The sequence below is a fragment of the Castor canadensis genome, chromosome 13 (assembly GCF_047511655.1).
Source record: "Castor canadensis chromosome 13, mCasCan1.hap1v2, whole genome shotgun sequence".
In the NCBI taxonomy this organism is placed as follows: domain Eukaryota; kingdom Metazoa; phylum Chordata; class Mammalia; order Rodentia; family Castoridae; genus Castor; species Castor canadensis.
This window is the reverse complement of record NC_133398.1, coordinates 74,886,656-74,911,376: the sequence shown is the minus strand read 5'-3', so window position 1 is coordinate 74,911,376 and position 24,721 is coordinate 74,886,656. Positions and strand designations below refer to the sequence as shown.

Below are 24,721 nucleotides of genomic sequence, written 5' to 3'. Positions count from 1 at the left end.
ATACTGGAGGTATCACAATACCCGACTTCAAACTATATTACAAAGCAATAACAATAAAAGCAGCATAATACTGGCACAAAAACAGACATGAAGACCAGTGGAACAGAACAGAGGACCCAGATATGAATCCAAACAACTATGCCCTGTCAGAGCCAGCAGTGGGACCTTGCCTGTGTGAGTTGGCATCTGACCTCATGAGAAAGCTCCAAGGAACTGGGGCAAAAGTCTCAGACCAGACCTGGCTTGTGTGAGTTGGTATCTGGCCTTGTGAGAAAGCCAGACGTACAGAAAAACAGTATTCAAGGTTCCCAGATGGCTTCGTGTCCTTCAGATGTAAATAAGAAAGTTATGCTGATGCTTCTCCTGCTTCTTTGTTCCCGTTTTAAAGGAGACATAACAAAGAGTTAATTTTAACTGTATTTCCCTGTACTAATGTAATCTTCACATGTAATATTTGGCATGCTTTTTCTGACCAAATGCTCTTTGTGTAAAAGCAGTTTATAAAAGCAGTAGTTTGCTTCATTAAAGTGGCTATTGAGCAGGACTTAGTAGTCCCCCCATTCTTTTACAGCTTTGGTCACCCAGCTTCCACTGTATAAACAGCTTACAATGCCCACCTTTTTTTTTAAACATGTGAATGGATTAACTTGTTTATTAAAACATTCTAAAATTGACTAATAAAGCAAAACTCAACTATATACTATATACAGGTGACATCTAAAACATTGATTTGGAAAGGATAAAAATGAAGGAATGAAGAGAGAGACTCTCTTATGAAAATGACTGTGAGAAGACAGTCAGGGTTGTAATCTTGATACCAGAGAAACTGGAATTCAGGCAACTAGAACATGATATGAGTCAGGCAAATCTTACAATATTCAATGCCACAATTCACCATAAAGATAGAAGAATATCTGTGCACCAAAACTCTGCAAGTACCAGTATAAAGCAAACTACAGGTAATGAGAAGAGAAATAGCGTTTCTATCAGTGCAAGGCAGGTTAAGCATTACTGTTAATGCATGACAGGCAGAAAGTAAGATATAAACATTTAAGATAACATAAGTAATAAAGTTGATACTAAGGATATATATTGAAGAATACATCTTGATTGTAGAGAATGTTATCTAAGTACATATGGAAAATTGTACATCACAAAATGATGATATGTTAAGATGCAAAGAAAACAGTTTTGAAAGATAAAAATATTACAGTAAACACATAATTTAAAACAAAACTTTTCTGCTGGATGAAAGAGGCTATGCGCACCTTATTTTTGACAAAGGCGTCAAAAATATATGATGCAGAAAAGACAGCCTCTTCAACAAATGTTGCTGGGAAAAGTGGTTATCCGTCTATAAGAAACTGAAAGTAGATCCATGTTTATCACCCTCTACTAGTGTCAACTCAAAATGGATCAAGGACCTTAACATCAGACCCAAAACTCTGAAGTTAGTACAAGAAAGAGCAGGAAACACTCAGAAGTAATAGGTATAGACAAGGACTTCCTTAATAGAACCCCAGCAGCTCAGCAATTAAGAGAAAGGATGGACAAATAGGACTTCATAAAACTAAAAAGCTTCTGAAAAACAAAAGAAATGGTCTCTAAACTGAAGAGACCACCCACAGAGTGGGAGAAAATATTTTCCAGGTGTACATCAGACAAAGAACTGATAACCAAAATATACAGGGAACTCAAAAAACTAAACTCTCCCAAAATTAATGAACCAATAAAGAAACAGGCAACTGAACTAAACAGAACTTTCTCAAAAGAAGAAATTCAAATTGCCAAAGAACACATGAAAAAATGCTCACCATCTCTAGCCATAAAGGAAATGCAAATCAAAACCACACTAAGATTCCACCTAACCCCTGTTAGAATAACCATCATTAAAAACACCACCAACAACAGCTGTTGGCAAGGATGTAGGGAAAAAGGAATCTTTGTACACTGCTGGTGGGAATGCAAGATAGTGCAACTACTCTGGAAAAAAATTTGGAGGCTTCTTAAAAATCCAAACATAAATCTGCTATATGATCCAGCAATCCCACTCCTGGGGATATACCCAAAGGAATGCGACACAGGTTACTCCAGAGGCACCTGCACACCCATGTTTATTGCAGTGCTATTCATAATAGCCAAGTTATGGGAACAGCCAAGATGCCCCACTATTGACTAATGAATTAAGAAAATGTGGTATTTATACACAATGGAATTTTACTCAGCCACAAAGAAGAATGAAATCTTATCATTCACAAGTAAATGGATGGAACTGGAGAACATCATTTTGAGTGAGGTCAGCCAGGCTCAGAAGACTAAAAATCATGCATTCTCTCTCATATGCAGACTTTAGATTGATGGCAAATACAACAATGTGGTTGGACTTGGGTCACAAGATAAGGGGAGAGCACATACAGGAGGTATGGGGATAGATAAGAAACCCAAAACATGAAAATATTTGATGTCCCCACTACAGAGGAACTAATACAGAAACCTTAAAGTGACAGAGGTCAATATGAGAAAGGGATCAGGAACTAGTGAAAAGGTCAGTTAGAGATGAATTAACTTGGGATGTAACACATTCGTACATGGAAGCAATGCTAGGAATCTCTCTATATAGCTATCCTTATCTCAGCTACCAAAAACTCTTTGTCTTTCTTATTATTGCTTATGTTTTCTCTTCAATAAAATTAGAGATAAGGGCAGAAAAGGTTCTGCCTGGAAGAGAGGCGGGGGGTGGAGAAATGGCCCAAACAATGTATGCACATGTGAAAAAATGAATAAAAAAATTGTCTTAGTTTAATAAGACTAGTGCTAAGCCTTTCATTTATTTAATCTTATAAAAGTAAGTACACAGCAAAAGGTTATTCAAATAATTTCACAAGAACTACATTGCTGCTGAGCCTGAAGTGTTGTCTAACAGAAGCACTTTGATATGAAGAAATAAGGGCTAAATCAGTTTATTGAATGTACATTATGGATGTTATTTTTTAAAGAGATAAAATTACAGGTTTCTCAAAATATAAATTAGATCTGAACAGAAATAAGAGGCCCTAAAGTAGTTTGTTACTGTTTTTATTTGGCTTGGTTTCCCATTACTGAACAGAAAGCTATGTGAAACATTTTTTTTCTTCTGGTAAAATGTCACTAGTCTTGGACTGGGGTCATTTACATAATCATCACAGAAACAAATCACTTAAAAAGTATTTCTTTTAGGCTTAAAGGGAAAATTATTTGATGAAAATTATTAGTAATAGTACTAGTATATGATTCCCCCAAAGAACTTATTTTTATTTTATTTTTTTTTTTTGGCACACATGTAAGACTAAATAAAACTCCATTTAAATGCTAAATCTGAATGTTTTATTGGAAAATACAGAGATAGTAAAAATCTCCTCACATCATTTTAACCATTTCCCCTTTATATGCAATTGTAGAAGAAATATACAAGAAGTATTTATCTCAAGGGATGGGTGTGAGGACTACTTGAAATAATACATATGAAATTCAGAGACAAAAAATGCTAAGCATTCAATAAACTTTAGTTATTGCATTAATAAGCTAAAAAAAAGGCTACACATTTGGAAGAAGTACTGAACCTGTTCTTTTCTCAATCTACTAATTGCATGTTCTCTATTCATGACTTTACCTGTCCCACCATTGTTTCCCAGCAGGGTCCTCGAGGTACATCTGCAGGATGAACAAAAAAGGGTGGCCCAGTGGTATTCCCAGAGGGGGATGCATTGTAGGCCTTGATCATATTGGCTTCCCATAGTGTGATATTGGCCTTCACAAGCTTCTCCTCTTCAATCTAGAAAGCAAAGTGAGAGAATAAAAAATAAGATAACAAAGTTTTCAAAGGCATTTCTGGCAATCTTAAGACTAGGATATTAACAGGCTGATAGCAAGGACATCCAGACACAAGATTTACCTTGTTGTTAATCTCATCCATCAGGGCAAGAATAAATACATACAAGTTGCCTAAAAGAAGAGCAAAAATGCGTCCCAATAACCATTTTAGAGCAATGAGAGGATGGTAGTCTTCCAATTCAGCAAATAAGTCAAACAGTGTTGGACAGAACATCCCCAGAAGGGACATAACCATGTTCATCTGCAAGGAAACACAAGGCATGAACCAAGTTAATGGTGATTTAAAATTACTGTTCCTTTTCTTATAACCTTGTAAGGAATTTGGCTAGGTTCCTTTGATCTTTCATAAGACGAAGAAGAATCTCAATGACACCACAAAGATAATATTCCGCTCACATTCACAAGACGTGTACATGTGTGCATCACTACTAATGATCTATTTCCAGTATAGTGAAGAATGTAATTTATATCACAATATATTCGAGAGCACATTTGGCTCTATATGCTAACTGACTGTGCTATGGTGAAGCACTTTACTGTAAGACTTCCAAAAGATATGGAAAATGAGCTGCTGGCGGATGAGGTCCAAACTGTAATACTAATTTGATAACCATCAGTACATAGGTTAGTTTAATCCATTAGAAAGGATGAACTCCCTGAAATTGGTTTAGGATTCAATACTAAATTTTAGAGAATGCAAACTTTTAGAGGAAGAAGGAAAAGAGAATGGGTTTTAGCAAAAGAAAACAGAATACATTCAGATGAATAAATGGAAGGAACATAGTATAATGTTATAAAAGCAAAGGTAAGAAAGTTTCAAAAATGAAAGACTAGCCTAAAATGTTATGAGCAAGAGAATGATGCAAGAGCTCAGGAAAGAGAAAGTGAGAAAGAGAGACAGAAAAAGAGAGACAGGCATACAAGAGAGACAGAACATATGATAGGTAGAAAATATGTTGTTCTTATCTCTTGGCTGTTTGGTACCCTAATGATTGCATTACTAGGCTAAATTAAGTAAAAGAAAAATATAGAGCATGTACTACTTTTATAAGGAAAAATGATTTCAGGTAACACTTGTGACTGTGTTTCCTAAATATTTGGCTCAAATTGTTGCCAGAAAACATTTCCTATTTTTCTCTGTGGACTCCATGTTTTGAATAATTATAACTACCAGACTACATTTTGAAAGTAAATGTTAATATTTTTTATTTTAATTAAGAACAGTACTGTCAGCAAGATAGAAAACTTAGCACAACATAATATAAAATCAGCATAAAATAATTTAGCTTAGCATAAAATATCAGCTCCTGTTCAACTGTGTATAAGGTAAATTTAATTTTATTAAAATTTATTGTTTTTAATTCAAATTTTAAATTCTTATTTAAAATTTGTTAAATTTTGTTTCATTAGATTTCTAATTACTCATAAGTTCATATTACTACCTTTGTTTGCCTCTAGGACTCAGGAGTTTCCTAAAATAGTTGCTGGCCAGATTCTTAAAAGAGGTGATTCTTTTAATGATAATCACTAAACTTTTAACCTATAAAAATATGGTCAATATAAACCATAGGGAGATTCCAAGATGGCGGCTAGAGGGAGGAAGCAGAAAGCGAGCCTCCTATAGTGAAATCTTGGAGAGATGCTGGAGACACACTTTGCAGGCATAATCACCGAGAAAAGGCATAACTTTGACCCCTCCACACCTCCAGCCGGCGCAGAGAATCTCCACTTCACGTTAAACGGAGAACCGAGGAGGCCCCCGGGGCCGCCAGGGGCTGGCGCCCATACGGCTTGGGAAGACGCGGACCAGGTGAGCTTCGCGGTACCGCGGTTCCCCCACAGACAAGCCTGGGCCAGAGCAGCATAGCCCCCTGGACAGACTGACCTCCACCCGGGAAAAAAAGAGAAACTGAGTACTAAGCAATAAGAACAGTTAAGACACGCTGGAAAGAGGGTGGGGCGCCCTGAGCGCTGAAGATTGGGGGAAGGGAATCCTTCCCGGGACTGTAAATAAACGAGCCGGGCGGGCCGGAGAGGCTCTGGCGGGAGCGGGGCGCGCGCCCAGCAACCAGGAGCGGGGACGCTTGTGAGAAGAGGGAAGACCCACTTCCCAGGTGAACTGTAAATAAACACGCAGGCCTGACAACGCGGGGCAGTGGCACCTTTCCCAGTGCTTGCAAAGGGGAAAGCCTGTAGCAGAGGCCCCCGCACAGGAGAACTCTGAGCAAACAAAGCCTGTGGGACCAGGTGAGTGCTAGCTCACCCCAGAGATCTGCATAAATAACGCCACAAGCTACAGGCGGAGAGCAGCAGGCAGGCAGGCCACAGTTGCAGATACCACCCTCAGAACTGCCTCCAGACGCTTTTTTTTCTTTTTCTCCCTACCTTTGATGAGAGAACAACCGAATTACACCTGCAAGCCGAAAAACTTACTGAAACTGTATTGCATTTGAACTGGGGACACTTGGTGGGACTTTTTTTTTTTTTTTTTATCTTCTGTGTGTGTGTGAGTGTAGTTTTGTTCTACTTTATGCATCCCCTTTGATGAGACAACTACAGAACAACATCTGAGGCACCAACTCCAGGACTGGAGATTGAGACGGACATCCAAATTATTAAGACTGAAATTGCATTGCATATAAACTTGGAAGTTTTTTGGTTTGTTTTTTTTTTTTTTTAATTTTCTATTTTCCATTTTATTTTAATTCATTTTTATAAATAGATATTACTTTCATATACTTATTTTTAATTTTTTTTATCTTTGATTTTCAATCCTCTCTCTGTCACTCTATTGTCTGTTCAGTTTACTGTCGATTAGTACACTAACACTCCCTGTTTATACCTTTGAAACTCTCTTGTCTGATAACTTGTTCTGCTTTCTCCCTCTTGTCTGTATATTTGTTTTTCCCCTTTTCTTTAACTTCTTGCTTTCCATCTCAGCTCACTCTTCCATTCTCAATATTACCATTGTTATTATTACAAGCTAGAAAATACTTAATTACACACAGTACAGGGACAGTAACAACACCAAGGACAATGACAGGAAGACAGAAAAAACAAGGAAACCAGTTTCCCCACAGCAAAAAATTAGTACAGGAACCAGAGGGGAATGAAGAGAACAGAAGCTCAGAGCCAGACTCCAACAAAATGAAGATAAACTATGCCAAAGGACCCAATGAAGCCTACAAGAATAATTTAAAAGAAGACATACTACAAGTACTCAATGAGAATTTTATAGAGATGATACTGGATAGGGTTAACCAAAATGTACAGGAGACACTCAAGAAATTCCAAGACAATAAAAATAGAGAATTTGAAAAAGCAAAAGAAGAAATAAAGGAAACCATAGAAGCACTGTATAAACACCAAAGTGAAAGAGAGAACACAATGAATAAATGGATAAATGAACTCAGGACAAAAATAGACAACAATAAAGAAGAAAACAGCCAGGATATGGAAAACCTCAGAAAAAAGAACGAAACAGAACTGCAAAACAAAACGGAAGGCCAATCCAGCAGAATAGAACAAACAGAAGACAGAATCTCAGAACTTGAAGATGAAATGGTAATTAAAGGAAAAACTGAAGAACTATTAATTAAACAACTCAAGACCTGTGAAAAGAAAATGCAAGAACTCACTGACTCCATCAAAAGACCAAACTTGAGAATCATGGGCATCAAAGAAGGAGAAGAGGTGCAAGCGAAGGGAATGCGTAATATATTCAACAAAATAATAACGGAAAATTTCCCAAATCTAGAGAAAGATATTCCCATACAAATGCAAGAGGCCTCCAGGACACCAAACAGACCAGATCAAAATAGAACTACTCCACGACATATCATCATTAAAACAACAAGTTCAGAAACTAAGGAAAGAATATTGAAGGCTGCAAGAGAGAAAAAACAAGTAACATACAAAGGTAAACCCATCAAAATCACAGCAGACTTCTCAACAGAAACATTAAAAGCAAGAAGAGCGTGGAGTGAGATCTTCCGGGCACTGAATGAAAATAACTTCAACCCCAGGATACTCTACCCAGCAAAGCTATCATTCAAAATAGATGGAGCAATAAAAGTCTTCCATGAGCAAACGGAAAAAGAATGTATGAAAACAATTCCATTTACAATAGCCTCAAAAAAAATCAAATACCTAGGTGTAAATCTAACAAAAGATGTGAAAGACCTCTACAAGGAAAACTATACACTTCTGAAGAAAGAGATTGAGGAAGACTATAGAAAGTGGAGAGATCTCCCATGCTCATGGATTGGTAGAATCAGCATAGTAAAAATGTCTATACTCCCAAAAGTAATCTACATGTTTAATGCAATTCCCATCAAAATTCCAATGACATTCATCAAAGAGATTGAAAAATCTACTGTTAAATTTATATGGAAAAACAAGAGGCCATGAATAGCCAAGGCAATACTCAGTCAAAAGAACAATGCAGGAGGTATTACAATACCTGACTTCAAACTATATTACAAAGCAATAACAATAAAAACAGCATGGTACTGGCACAAAAACAGACATGAAGACCAGTGGAACAGAATAGAGGATCCAGATATGAAGCCACACAACTATGAGCAACTTATCTTTGACAAAGGAGCTAAAAATATACGATGGAGAAATAGCAGCCTCTTCAACAAAAACTGCTGGGAAAACTGGTTAGCAGTCTGCAAAAAACTGAAACTAGATCCATGTATATCACCCTATACCAAGATTAACTCAAAATGGATCAAGGATCTTAATATCAGACCCCAAACTCTTAAGTTGATACAAGAAAGAGTAGGAAATACTCTGGAGTTAGTAGGTATAGGTAAGAACTTTCTCAATGAAACCCCAGCAGCACAGCAACTAAGAGATAGCATAGATAAATGGGACCTCATAAAACTGAAAAGCTTCTGTTCATCAAAAGAAATGGTCTCTAAACTGAAGAGAACACCCACAGAGTGGGAGAAAATATTTGCCAATTATACATCAGACAAAGGACTGATAACCAGAATATACAGGGAACTTAAAAAACTAAATTCTCCCAAAACTAATGAACCAATAAAGAAATGGGCATGTGAACTAAACAGAACTTTCTCAAAAGAAGAAATTCAAATGGCCAGAAAACACATGAAAAAATGCTCACCATCTCTAGCAATAAAGGAAATGCAAATTAAAACCACACTAAGATTCCACCTCACCCCTGTTAGAATAGCCATCATCAGCAACACCACCAACAACAGGTGTTGGCGAGGATGCAGGGAAAAAGGAACCCTCTTACACTGTTGGTGGGAATGTAGACTAGTACAACCACTCTGGAAAAATATTTGGAGGCTACTTAAAAAGCTGGACATCGATCTACCATTTGATCCAGCAATACCACTCTTGGGGATATACCCAAAAGACTGTTACTCCAGAGGCACCTGCACATCCATGTTTATTGCGGCACTATTCACAATAGCCAAGTTATGGAAACAGCCAAGATGCCCCAGCACTGACGAATGGATTAAGAAAATGTGGTATCTATACACAATGGAATTTTATGCAGCCATGAAGAAGAACGAAATGTTATCATTCGCTGGTAAATGGATGGAATTGGAGAACATCATTCTGAGTGAGGTTAGCCTGGCTCAAAAGACCAAAAATCGTATGTTCTCCCTCATATGTGGACATTAGATCAAGGGCAAACACAACAAGGGGATTGGACTATGAGCACATGATAAAAGCGAGAGCACACAAGGGAGGGGTGAGGATAGGTAAGACACCTAAAAAACTAGCTAGCATTTGTTGCCCTTAATGCAGAGAAACTAAAGCAGATACCTTAAAGCAACTGAGGCCAATAGGAAAAGGGGACCAGGTACTAGAGAAAAGGTTAGATCAAAAAGAATTAACCTAGAAGGTAACACCCACGCACAGGAAATCAATGTGAGTCAATGCCCTGTATAGCTATCTTTGTCTCAACCAGCAAAACCCCTTGTTCCTTCCTATTATTGCTTATACTCTCTCTATAACAAAATTAGAGATAAGGGCAAAATAGTTTCTGCTGGGTATTGAGGGAGGGGAGCGGGAGGGGGTGGAGTGGGTGGTAAGGGAGGGGGTGGGGGCAGGGGGGAGAAATAAACCAAGCCTTGTATGCACATATGAATAATAAAAGAAAAATGAAAAAAAAAATATATAAACCATAGGCCAGAGCTGCATGACAATTTTGCCTATATTTATTATTGCAATTTTAAAAGAGACTATTAAAAACAAACTTTGTAAACTGCTTTGAAGTGTTCCTTTATTTTAAGTAAAAGAAAAAAATCCCTCTACCTAATAACTTCAATTTTACAGGCTTTCATGAACGTGTCTGTGGTGCTATGGTCTCTTAAATGCATGGTTTCCCGTCTCTACTGTTACTACTTTTGAAATACCCCAAATGTTTTTATTTGTAGCCTTTTTTGTATGTAGACTATAATATCATTTGCAGTCCAAGAGTATTCTAGGAAATTCTACACTTACAAAGATTTATCTTCTTTTTTTAAATCTACAAAGCTTTGTGGATGTTTAATCGTGAGAACTATACACTTCTCACTGCATATACTTTAAAAATATCTAAGTTCAAAACTGTCAACTACTAGAACACTTAACAAGGAGAACAGGCCCTAGCAACAACTCATGACAATGACTTTCTGATTCCATTTGTCTGCCTTACCCTCCTCTCTTTCTCTTGCTTCCAAGTGGTCAGACACTCTGAAGGCAAACCTGGCAAAGCTGGGCTTCTCATCAGAGGGATAAGAAACAAAGACGAGCACTGAAACTTCTTCTGAGAAACAAAGAGAAGCCCAAACTTGCCCAAAGATGGGGAGGCAATGTGAATGCTTCCAGTGAAATAAAATAGGGAATAAGGGCACTATTATTCTGTTTCAAGGAATTCAGGAAACTGTATCTTTCAGTGGCAGAGGCAAGATCTTTTGGGAAAGCAACATAAGGTCATGAAAAAAGTTTTGGACTTAAATGTAAGACTCCTAGCTTCTCACCCTGACTCTACTCCCAACCCTGTGACCATAAACCAATTGCCCATTATCCCATCAGTAAAATATAGTAGTTGCACTATACCCCTTTGCATAGCTCTTCCAATCCAACCTTCCATCATGCCACAAAATCAAAAACAGTATAGACTTGAGAACAGGACTGGAATAGAATAGAAATAGGCAACAAGTTTAGTCAGCTACAGGGCAAGATGAAGTGACAGTAAAAAGTAGCCTTATCTAATATTACACCTTTAAAAAATAACCCACAATATAGCAAATGTCAGGTGCTAAGCACATAAAAAGCATGCAGAGACGAACTTCATTTTTTTCCCACCACCCAAGGGTGTCAGGATCTTGCTGTGCAAATTCCTGGGATCGCTTCACAGCCCAAAAGATGAGGTATCCACTCGCTCCGAGTGTTAGAAACACGAAGAAATTAGCAAGAAACCTCAGGAATCTGATCAAATGGATGTTTTCTTCTACTTGGGCTGCTCTTTCTTCTGTTATGGCTTCCTATACCAATGCAAAACAAAGGACAAGAAACAAACAAAAATCTTAACTCAGAGCTCAGCAACATGAGAAATAAAAATGTAAAGTAATCCTGGAATTCACAAACTAGGGGAACATTGCCAGTAAGTGATGGTAAGTGAGAGAATGAAGGGAAAAATTCTTATAAACAAACTCAAACATACTAGGACAGTCTTCATTCTAAAAGATACTCTCTTCTCATATAATTTTTTAAAGCTACATAATAATGCTTTAGAATCATTTTAAATATCAAGCTAAATAATTATGAGGACTTTTCTATAATTTTAAACTCTCTGATTCTGATTACTAATGCCTTCCTGTTTCAACCAAACAGCATTGTTAAACCAAATTTAGAGTAGAAAAGTCCTCCAGTGATAATAATTCTGTTATAGGTCAACAAATATTTCCAAGTCACAATCAGAACCAGCAGGTAGAAATAATAAAGTTCATCTTTCTTCTAATTATCGAGATACTTTACTAGCTAGACTACTTAGAACACCTCCAATGTTACTCTCAAAGCACAAAGAACAGGCTTTTAAAACTTGTGACTGTACCTTAAAGTTCATTGCGATAGAATTAAATTTATTGTCAGCTGTTTCAGGATTGCCAATCAGGTAGTCCCAGCTGCAGAACACCTTCCAGCTGAAGTTGAAAGTGTTGTCATCGCCACCTCCATCGTCACCAATATTTTTGGTCATCCTATAAAATCAGAGAGTTTAACCTAGCAGCCAGAATACAAAGAGAAAGGAGCAGGAGTGGGAGTGACAAAACATCTAATAATAGATCAATTAAAGAAGTAAAACTTAAATACATATTTTTCAACAAGTTTATTCTAATAACCAGAAAATAGAAGTTTTATTTTGAAATTCTATTTAATTTTTTAACTGTTAATGTTCCAGGCCTTTGAAATTAAAAGACCATTATACATCAATGATTTTAATAAATATAATGTATGCAAAATACACATTTTGTATTTGTTATCTTAAAATGAGATATTAATATTATGTAATTATTTCTTAATCTTTGCGTGATAAGGATCTTTTTAAGAATTTGATGAGAACCACTCCAGGAAAAACATATGTATAGTGTTTTATGCTGTTCCACACAACTTTAATTGGTTCCTATACCCTTGGAGCCTACAGATGAACTAATCCCTTCAAGGAAGGCTCATATAAATTTTAATTCTCCCCCAAAGTCTCCTCCCAAAGAACAAGTACATTGGATGCACTAATATTCTATTTAGTATGCAATTCTTGACTGAAATCAAGATTTTTATATACTCTTAAGGCTGAGTGGTTATATGTACTCAAACCAGCAATTTTTTAAAATATTTTCTGCTTATAGAAATTAAAATGCATTAACTGTAGCTTTACTACTATAGTTCACGATCTGAACTCCACTTTTTTCCCTGTCACTATAAATAGCAAAATTAAAATTTCAGTTAATACCTATTATAAAGCAGTCCCAAAAGTTTTGGTTTTCTAAAAATAGTGATATGAAACAAAACGAGGAAGTCTGCTAACATAAAGATGACATTAATAGGTTGACTGACATCTTTGAGGTCACCAACATTCTCTCATATTACCCACATTTCTCAGAGATATTTGTATTCTTTTTGGGTTTATTTGTTGGTTGGTTGGCTTCGTGAGGGAGCTGATTTTTTTTTTTTTTTGAATTAGAGTCTCAGGAGCCCAGGTTGGCCTAAAACTTACAATTCTCCCTCTTTTGCCTCCCTAGTGCTGGCATTACAGATGTGCACCACCATACCCAGTTATACATTTTTCTATACAGCCAGACGTGTTATGAAAACCAAAAACAATTTTTCCTTTAACAGTCTACCATTTTACCCTTTGCAAGTACTAATTACATATATTTTAACACATATTCTATTCAAAGACTGAGCAAAATGTCAATGAAGTTACAATTACTTTCTTGATAGCAGTAAACCATACAGATAGTTCAAGGGCTCAGGTTTTCTGACTTTATTCCAATGTCCAAACCAGGACACTAATGAGGAATGTTAAACCACACAGCAATGTCTTTTTTGACATTGAAATCATACAGTACTTCTGATTTAACATGAGGAGAAATTTTTTTCTTTGATTAACATAGTACCTGTCATTGAGCAAAGGGTGGGACTCAAATAAAAATGGCCACTTGACTGATAAGTGATAAATAAGTCTTTGTCACTGGCAGAGTTTTGTAGCTGAAGATGGCTTTCCACAGAAAGGAGCCCTTGGGCAAACTGGGAACATTTGACATGTGGAAATTATGGGAAAAGGAGAATACTGAAAAATGTGTGCCTGCAACACATTTTTCTTGAGATACCACACTGATTGCTACATGAAGTTCTACCTCTCATCTATAGAGAAAGCAAAAGTACATGTTTATGAAAATGTTTCCTTTTTCAAAAGGGCTTTAGTTTTGACTACTTTATCTCTGAGAGGCAAATTATCTTTCCAGAGGACTTGGGGAATGCAATTACAGCACTTATGCTGTCACCTACATTTTTTATTCTGAATTTCTTTCCCTAGATCACAAATCTGCAGCTACAGTTACACACTGGGATCATTCACTTATTTTATGGGTCCATGTGGAGGTTTTTAATAAATCAAATATATGCCCCTATAAATCCTAAGCTAACTGTTTTATTATAATGTCACCTCCAACGAAGGTTGGGAAAAGGAAGGGGACCAAGAGGGAGGAAGGAAAAAAATCTTTAGAAGCTGACAGAACAAGACCATTAAATACAAACACACACACACACACTCAGAAAGAAAACTATTGCAAGGATGATACAAAATAGTATGTGTTGAATTCTTTAAAAAGAAGAAACTAAAACAAATATTTGACTGCAAAGAATAATACAAAATCCATATTATATTGGCCACAACCACTGATCATCTCTTTCTTTCCTCAACTTTGAATCATGAGAGCAAGTACTTTATTTTACTCACCATTAAATCCCTAGATAGCTCCCTAGATTTCCCATAGTAGGTACTCCATAAAAAGTTATTAAATAAATGCATAAAAATACTTGAATTGCCATTCTGGAAATAAACTTATTACTGGAATGAGTCTCACCAAATGAATACATACATCATAAGTAGCATTTCATGGTACAGTACATATGACATGCTAATCACACTATTGCTATCCTTGTCATTATGACAGATTTTGACAATATCATCTCATTTCATAAGCTATCAATATTCATCATGGATCAGTACTATCTCTCCTCCATGTTTACAAAAAGAAAATTTTACATGTTGTACTTCATAATCATAGGTTCAGAACATAAAGCAGAACAAGAAATAGAACATGGTGGTTGTAAGTCTTTTCTACCTCACTGCTTTTCTGCTCCCTCAAAAGAAGGCCAAATTGTAGTTTGAAGAGTATAATACAATCATGTGCTTTGTGGCATTTGCCAGGACATCTTGTCCCAGTAGGTCAGCCCCATTTAACTTTCCATAGACTACTATACAGTCTGAAATTCATCATTAGAGACATCAAATATTGTCATCTCCAATGAAAACACCTCTGAGATTCTGAGAAGTAAAATATTAAACTAGAGTCTCTGAGGGGCTTTGACTGTTTTTATCTAATCAGTTTCCTTCAGCTAAGAAAAGTGTAGTTGGTGGTGGGGATGGAGAGAAGAAAGAAGAAATAACATTGATACTAAGATCCCACATAAGGATATCAAGAGATATGGAAGAACATTAGGCAGGGTGTGAGAGCGGTCACAGCTGTCAGTAAGCAGGTACGAAAGAAGCTCAAAGAAGCAGATGGAGTGGTGGCAATCTAGATAGAAGGGAGAAAACAAATTTTCCTTATTTAGAAATGGGGCGTGAGGTGGGGCATGATTCTAATGTTATTGTGGGACATCCAAGTGTCTTGAAAGGTGAACTTAGTTTTGACAGATTTAATTTTGTCTTTAATTTAGGGGCACTAAATTCATAATAATGCCAAAAGAATCTGACAATAGGCTAGGAACAATTTTAATACAGAATTTTAAAACTGAAAAAGATCTCCTAGGACAAGCTAGAGGCAGGCCTTTGTTGTGTGCATGGATGGATCTTCACCAGACAGGAAAAATATGGCTGCAATTAGAGGTTGACGTTCAAACTCAGTTCTGGCTATTTGAGTTTAGTCAAATCAAATCTGCTGAGCCTTAATTTCTCTATCCATTCAATGGGAATAATCAGTGCCTATTCAACCCACTATACAAGACTAGAGAAACAAATTGACCTATACAAGAAGAAACACAATACAGAGAGATGGCAAGATGTACTGCAGAAGATACCTTTCAAAACTAGGAAAACTTATAAGTTCTACGGTCAAATGATCTTGGATATGTCATTTAGCATTTCTGAGTTTTATTTCCTTATGTGTAAAATGGTATAATAGGGACTTTATAATGTTTAAGGGTTAAAAATAGTGATGATGCACAGTAGGGATAAATATGGCCAATGTTACATTTTCAGAAATATGTATGAATATATACACTAATTCACTAAGTTTTAAAATATTTAGATTCATGTACTGAGGCCAGTTTATGGTACATGCATATGGTATATATAAAGTAGTATATGCAGACATTTTTAACACCATTTGGGGGTTATATATGACACATGATTTAGGTATTCAAGGATATTTTAGCTTATTTCATTAGTGTTATTGCCAGGCTCATAAACAGAAAATCTATATCTGATCTACTCTCAGGGAACTTGGCAGTAGGGAAACTTATTGGGAGAAGACAAGTAGTTTTTCACTAAGGCAAGCTTTCCCTGAATTATTCAGCTGTTTCCAGAAGATTAGCAACTGTGAAGTAAGCCAGTGAAACCCAGTGTTTTGAACTTATAGCTTGCTTTTAATGGGACTGTTAGGTTTTAAAAGTAAACCACCTTTACTTTGAGATATTAAACTTCCACACAAATGTATGAAAAAGTTGAGCGTATCCCTGTTATATGATTTCACAATATTATACTATGATAATTTGCTTTTAATACTTATATAACTATCCTTATTTTGAGAAATTTCTAACCTTCAAATGTGGTTAGGTATGCTCAAAACAACTTGAAAAGAAAATGAAGGAAGGAAAGGTTAAAACTAAAGTAACAAACTGTTCATCTACCAGGGCTTGAGGATATTCCCAGTATAGTTAAAAATGGAAGAGTTCTATACCAACAATATTAGTCACCCTATCTTAAACCTCAAAGTATTTTCTTGGGCTTCTATCTCATTTTACCCTCCAATTTAAATAATGTAGTCCACAAATACACTCATATGTATTCTAAGAGTATACTTGATTGAGATAGGAGGTAGAGATGGTAACAGATAATAAATGATTCTTTATAATCATTTATTCTTTTTCTACAAAGTATTGTTTCCAGGACTGGAAGTTTGGGGGAGTCATGTACAATTTTTGAATTGTCTTCCTATATAGACTAATAAACTTAAATCATGTAACAAGTACACAAACAGGGAGGGGCTAAAGCCAGGCTGGTTTGGTTGGCATAGCATGGATGACTTTGACTGGGAAAATGTGGACTTGATGCCTGGCAGCTAACCTAAGTGGGATCACTGGGTAAATCTGAAAAAGCCACCACATCCTCTAGAGCTGCCTTAGGTGGTTACTGAGAACTTGAAATGTGACTAGTCTCATATACACCAGATTACAAAGACTTGGTACCACCCCCAACCATAGACAGAACAACTCAGTAATAATTTTATGTTGATTATATATTGAAATGACAATACTTTTGATACATTGGATTAAATAAATTATATAATTAAAATTAATTTTGCCTTACCTTTTTTTTAGTATGGCAACTAGAATTTTTATTTTTGGTGGTATTGGGGCTTGAAATCAGGGCCTCTCACTTGCTAGACAGGTACTCTACCACTTTAGCCACACTCTCAGACCATTTTGCTTTAGTTATTTTGGGAATTTTTGCCTTGGCAGGCCTAGACTGCAGTTTTTCTATTTATGCTTCCTACATAGCTAGGATTACAGGCTTGAGCCACAGTACCAAGTGCCTGTTACTCATTTTTAATAGAGACGTAATAGGTGTGAGAACTAAATGACTGATACATACAAAAATTTAGAACAAGTCAGCATTGAAAAGTATTTAACAAATATTAACAATTTTATTAAGATTATTATTGAAGAATCAAAGTCAACATGGTAGAATTTGAGGGCACAAATAGACAAAAAGTTTAATACCATTTAGGGACTATATATGGTGCATAATTGATGTATTCAAGGAATTTGTTAGCATATTGTATGAATATTATTATTGCCAGTCTCATAAAGAGAAAAAAATACCCACTTAATTTCATGGAAATGTAAAGTAGGAAAAAATCATGGAAAAGCCCATTGGAATAAGTAAATAAGAGAATAGGGCTGGACATCTGGCCAGTGATAGAGTGCTTATCTAGCATGTGCAAGGCCTGGGGTTCAATTCCCAGCACCATGGAGGAAAACAAGCAAGAGAGAGAGCTCTCATGTATGAGTATGCACTTGTACATTAACATACACATTGATAGACTTGTGTCTAATACCGTAATTTTCTAGCAGATAAATTTAAAGTATGCAAAGCAGCATTGTGCAAGGCAAGACAAATGCATGATTTTAAAATTTCTAAGACTGGGCATTGTAGCTTATGCTTATAATCCCAACTACTCAAGAGGTGGAGGATCACAGTTCAAGGGCAGTGAGCAAGAAGTTAGTGAGTCTTCTTCTCAACAAAAAAAAAATGTTGGGTGTGGTGGCACATGTCTATAATCTCAGCTATACTGGAGGTGTAGGTAAGAGGATCACAGTCCATATTTGACCTGGCAAAAAACATGAGACCTTAAAAGAAACCTAATTAAAGCAAAAAGGGCGGAAGGTATAGCTCAAGTGTTAGGGCAATTGTCTTACAAGCTCAAGACCTTGAGTTCAAATCCCAGTATTCCTTTCCCCCAAAAAAGCAATACATTGGTGATTATGTAAACACACACATGGTAAAACTGGAAATTAGATCTAGGCAGACTAGCTCAAGAGCCCACTAAGGCACACAGGCCCTATAAAGCCACTAAAAGAAGTTGAGAGGGCTGTAGATTTGGCTTACTGGTAGAGAGCTGACCTATTGCCTAGCATGTAGGATGCACTAGGTTCCATTGCCAGCATTAGAAAATAAATAAATCAATAGATCAATAGATAAATAAATAAATACTGAGTAAGTTTGCATGCAAAGACATTCTTCCCCAGCAGAGACTAAAAGACCTACATAGAAATAATACTCCTGATGCCTCTGTAACATAAATAGTACTTCTGACTTTTTAGTCTAGCCAAGCAAGATGGTTAAAAAATAAAAACAGAAAATGTCTCAGGTTTGTGGAACATAGTACTACTCCAGCAGATGGACCTTATATCTGGAGTCCCTGATTACACTTGGAGAAGTTAATAAATATCTTAGATATGGGACCTCCATATGGCTTTTTTAGTCCAGAAAGAGCTTAAAAGCTAAATGTGATAGATTTCTCTGGTGGGACTAATGAGTAGGGTAGGAACAGAACACAAAGGGTGCAACAGGCTGCTCCAGAGAGCACCTGCTTAGACTCACTGTGCACTTAATCCTTCTTAGTCCCTCAGGTACGGGATCTTCCTACAGTAAGGCAAAAGGTCAGTTTCCTCATGCGTAGTCAAATAAAAGGATGGGGCCCTTCCCTGAGTTATTACAACACTTCTTCTAAGCTAGTTCAAAAAGTTTGCTAAAGGATGTTTTTTTCATAGCCTTAAGTAAATGTGTTAGGTTCTGCAGTGTCTTTAAGTAGGGTATTATACATATATATCAGGCAGGGGGAAAAAAAACTGCAATTTTATTAGTTTCCCCAATGAACTTCTTTCCCGTGCTCTAATAAATCCTTTCCCAAGACAAACCATGATTATACAATTGGTTGTGATGGTCTCATTGGGAGCCATTCATTTTTTCTCTCTTACACAGCTAAAATTTTTTGGATGAGTAATTATTCTGGCTTTTAAAAAATGAACACAGGACAGATTCTGCCTAGTGGGCTGATTTTGCAAGTCGCTAGCTTTTCTGCATGCAAAAGAAGGGTCAGAACTCCTTCTCTGTCTTAACAACATTGATTCACACCTTGAAATGTGAATCACACATAAAGGTACACTTTAAAAATCCACTCAAACACAAGATAGACATGCAACCATCATTCTGACCCAGTGGGGTGACCCAAAGGCCTGAGTTTGTGTTCAACCCTTTTATTTTGAGATTGTAATAGTATAAAGTTAGTGCTGATATTAATGCTACATTTCATCTCCCACAGACTCTGAATCATCTAGACAAGAAACAGCAACAAAATTGTCTCCAGTTCTCAAATTAATTCCCCGTTAGATTCCAGAAATCATTGTGTACTTTCTGACAGACAAATGAAACTTACGCTTTGAGGACAACCAGAAAGCTGTATCCAATGCACATAATCCCCACAAGAAAATAGGAGAGTGGCAACCTGAAATTCATCCATCCAATCGTTCGTTTATTGTCGTAATAGCCATAAAAGAGGACAGAATATTGTGCCAAACCCTAAAATCCAACAACAAAGCTAGTTAGCAAATGCTGTGAAGAGCAACTCAAAGGAAAAGATAGATTCTTAAGAGGAATTACAAAATGACATTAATTTTCAAGCTTGGGTCATGGCTCTGACATAAGCCCTATTGTTTTGTCCAATAGTGTGAATGTTTCAGCTGTCACATTGATTGGCAGCTTCTTAGTTTACATGAAATTCACTGACTTCTAAATAGAGAAAAAATTTTACCAAATATAGGCTTGCTTAGCTGTGGAGTCATTACCATGAAATACACATTTATTTAAACATCAAATCAGACTTTCCAGTGTCATGAGATTTACAGTTTTAAGAGCTTGCTTAACATGGGAAAGGGAAGGCAGTGTTCAGAAATGTACTTCCACAAAGTGAGGTGGCAGGTGTCCAAATCCAGTCACTTAGGCCATGATTAGATCTGATCTCCATAACCATAGAAGCTATGTCTCAGTTCCCACTTTTCACAAACAAGAAGTAGGTGAGATTCCATTGGATTCAATCAGCAAAATATTCTGTTCACGAAAACTATGATAGCATTCCCTTATAACAAATGTTCATTTGTGTATTATGTTCTCTATCCTAAAATTTACTTACTAGGGTTAAAATCACCATCTCCCGAAGCCACCTAAACTAATGTAGCAGGGAGTAGGATCAGAAGAAAACAAACTAGGCCTGAGTTCTGATAAAGTAACAGAGAGGAACGGATGGCATAGCAGAGAGATAAAACCTAAAGAATTCAAAGGTGAAGAATGTCACATAGCACTAGAGGTAGGAGGGCACTAAACAACTAGCTGAAGTAGCCTATAGAATTGCATATAACCATATATGGGTTAAACCTTGTTTTTTAATTTTATTGCTTCTGTAACCTGCTTACAAAGGTATATAAGATGAGACCCCTTTGTTCTCGGGGCTCAGCCTTTGGAAACGAGTCCTCTGGGTCTGTGCTGCCACAATAAAATGTTGCTTCCTGCTAAACTGCCTCAATGTCCCATATCTCAGATAGCAACTTCCTGCAACAAAACAACCCCTCTTTTTCAAAGTATGTATTGTTTATTGTATAAGTTATATATCAATAAAACTTTTTTAAAACACCAATATAAAAAGCCAATGTTTTGGAAATTTTGTCTATTCATCTAGCATAGATAAATCAGCAAGCATAGCTTTACCTAACAGTATAACTGGAATAGTTAATGCATCAAATGCCCTCCTTATCCACATAATTCTGGTATAATCTGATGCCGCTTCATTTTTCTCTTTTTCATATTTTGCTATTTTTCATTTTTGTGAAGCATTATTTCCATATTATCATATATTCACTCTTAAGCTCCCTTCTGACTTCTCTCTGGCAATCACTTAAAATTACTGTGCTTTGTAAAATGAGAAGATAATAACCCAACAATTTGAGGCATCCCCTTAAGATCAGGTAAGCCACCCTTGAAGCTTAGAAAATCCAATTGGTTTCCTTTAACATCATTTATACCAACATAGAGGTTTCTTCAGAACCTCCTGCTATATAAAGTAGAAGTGGGGGGAAGGGATCATGAAGAGGAAGAAGAAGAAAGGCCTTGGATGGTAATTCACAGAGAGAGAATGCAAAGAAGTAATTTAGAAAATTGCCTTGAACAAAGATCATGCCTAGCTCAAACCAGAGGTTAATTACGATTGTGAAAAAAAACTATTGATTTCACATTTGTGGCAAATTTATTTTTCAATACTTTAAGAACTAGCAGGAAGTAAAATCTGCAGAAAATCTCACAGGAGTTTGTAGGCTTAACTAGGGTGGGATGGGGTGAGAGGGTCATAGGAAAATAGTGTTAAATGTTCCTATATCTGCATTTTTCAGCTTAAGAAAAAATAAGACCCCTCTGTAATGGTTAATTTTGACTGTTAATTTGAGTGGACCCTGGATTTCTGGGAGTGTCTGGGAGGGTTGTTCTGAATGGGATTAGCCTCTGAGTAGCTGAACTCAGGAAAGCAGATTTCACTTCCCAGAATGTTGGGATCATTCAGTCCACCAATACATCAAAGAACACAATACAATGAATAACAGAAAGAATACTTTGTCTATTTTTCCTGTCTCACTGCTGGAGCTGGGACATCTCACCTCATCTCCTCCTGACCTCAGATTAGGACTCACACCATAGGTTCCTTGGATATCAGACCTTCAGTCTAGGACTAAGTTACTTTACCTGCTTCCATGGGTCTCTAACTTGCAGTGAGCAGATTATGGGACTCTGAGCTTCAGTAATTGAGAATTGAGTCCTCCAAATAAATCTTTTATATATATAATAAATCTATTATTTACATTAATTTTTAAATTATGTATATAACATATAAAGCTTAATATACAATAAATTTAAATAAATAAACTATATGTAAGTCTCCACATATATTGGCTATTTATTTTGTTTCTCTGGAAAACACTAATATTCTACCCAAAAGAATACTTCAAGGTTAAACAATTAGCAAAAACCTCAATTACTGGGCAAATGGGCTAATCTCATGTCAAAAATAAGAAACCAATTAGACATGGATTAGACAAATGCCCTATACACAGAAATTGTTATTTCAAGAGTGAATGTGCCCTGGCAAGGCCCAGTTCCATTTCATATTCATCTAGTTGAGCTCTTTGATCCCTGAACCTTCATGCTACTTCCTCTGTCCCAAGGCAATAATAACAGAACCTACTAAGTATAGACATTTGATCTCCGGTTTAGTTTAAAGATTAATTTCTTAGACTGTTTTTATTTTTTCCCTGGGATGATAATTTTCCAAGCCCCTCTGATTTTCCTCAAAACTGAGCCTTATCCCATTTCCTTACCCAGCTCTGACACTCAGTATTAATGGTTGCGGTAATATCAACCAATATATTTTGTTGATGATTTAGCACTTGTTGAACACCTTACTTCATCTCATAGAATCCTTTTGAGAGTCTTATGCAGTTACTGCTACTAGGGGCAATCATTTTCCCATGCTCTTGATATTTCATTCTGTGCCTAAAAGATCAGTGAATGTAACAATCCCAGCCACTCTCCACTGCTTTACTCCAATTCTAAGAAGTCAAAACCAATCTGGTGAAGAGCATCTGTCCCTGTGATGGAAGGTCTGACTCTGAAACCCACTTTTCCATAAAGAGATGCCATGTTCTTTGATATATGCTCTAAGAATAACAAAGGTGAGATGTTACCTGTCTTACCCTTTATTTTATTTCTGGTTAGTTCACAACCTGGCTGACAATGGAAGAGATATTATTTACCACGATCTTACTCCTCAACCAACATGCATAAAGATTCAATAGCCACTGTCCCTCGTCCAATTTTATAGAGAAACAAACCAAGACTTAGAGAGGTTATGTTAACTTGCCCAAGTCCACATAGCTGTATGACAGAGTCTGAACATGAACTGGGTCTAATACAAGTCCCATATATTTAAATACTATACTGATTCTCTTGTGCTTTCTTTCTCTCCCAAGACTTGCATCATGCTAGTGCCATATCTTCTCTAGAAAAGAAAAAACAAAATACCTTAACAATTAGCATGGACCTTGATCTATACCAATGGATTGGTCCCCCATGGCGACAGGGTCTCTTGGGAAGGAACCTGCTCATTCCTTTCAAAAAGGTTTCAGAGAGCTTCAAACTCATATCCTTTAAGATTATAACCAAACACATTTTATAATTCATAATTACAGTATTGGGATCAAAAGACACCCTGAAAATACCATGAAAGGAAACTGTAGATGCATAACTAGCATCTGGTGAGCTCGTTAGGTTAGCACCAATAGCTATGGGGGCAGCTGGCTCATCTGGTTTATCTACCAGTCAACATACATTCAATGGTTGGCACTTTATAAATATTACATCACACCAAACTGGGAGAGGGTTCTGATCTTTTGGGAGGAAGAGAGGGGATTCTGATTGTTCACAAACCTTTCTTCAGTCTGCCTATTTGCAAGTGTGTAAATGAAATAGATATTATTACTGAATACAATTTTTAAAGCTTTGTCAAACCCATCTTAGGAGTATATTGAGGTGTGATTTTTAAATATGAGTTGAAAGATGGAGAGGGAGAATACGCCTTCTAACCACCCAGTGGGCATACCACCCTTCACACATCTTTCACTGTCTCTTAAAACCACAGCAGCAGACATCTGGTAGTGACTGAAATAGCAATGACTTCTAGCCCAGCCAATGTTCAATTTAGTTTCCATATCCACATACCCTGCTTTCCCTATGGAAACACTTTCCCCTCCAAAAATGTTTGACAGAGATACCATACTCAGAACCAAGTATCACATGAGTACATATAATTCCTGTCCAAATCTGGGATTCTTTGCTTGCACATTGTCTACTAAGACTAATTTCTGTTGGAATACTGCAGCTAGTCCAATCTATAATCCCTGACATATTTCCACAAGAAAGACAATGTTTTGATTAGTGGTCACTAGAAAACAACTCATGTGTTTAACTAACATTTATTGAGAAGTCAATATTTGCCAAATACTATCCCTAGCCAGAATAGGAGAGTAAATTGGAGAGGATCCCCAAGAGTCCTGCATGCATATGTTTCATAAGTATTTGTGTGAAATTATACTAGAATTCCATCTCTTTGGGGTTTCTTATAATTACAAATAAGTACTGGGAAAGACAACACTCTATACCTAGGATGGTAAAAGAATTTCATCATTCTTTACTTTTGTGTGTGTGTGGTACTGGGGG

At 36.6% G+C, this 24,721-nt stretch overlaps 1 protein-coding gene across 1 annotated transcript in view; it reads right to left on the bottom strand.

Moving 5' to 3' along the window:
- Window positions 1-24,721, bottom strand: part of Tmc1 (transmembrane channel like 1) — a 125,952-nt gene that overhangs the window by 30,496 nt on the left and 70,735 nt on the right. Inside the window, exons 9-13 of the mRNA XM_074052182.1 lie at window positions 19,845-19,987; window positions 11,954-12,098; window positions 11,190-11,384; window positions 3,932-4,111; window positions 3,650-3,811 (exon numbers count right to left, since the gene is read on the bottom strand). Coding sequence (XP_073908283.1) covers window positions 3,650-3,811; window positions 3,932-4,111; window positions 11,190-11,384; window positions 11,954-12,098; window positions 19,845-19,987 — 825 coding nt within the window. The remainder of the gene's footprint in view (window positions 1-3,649; window positions 3,812-3,931; window positions 4,112-11,189; window positions 11,385-11,953; window positions 12,099-19,844; window positions 19,988-24,721) is intronic.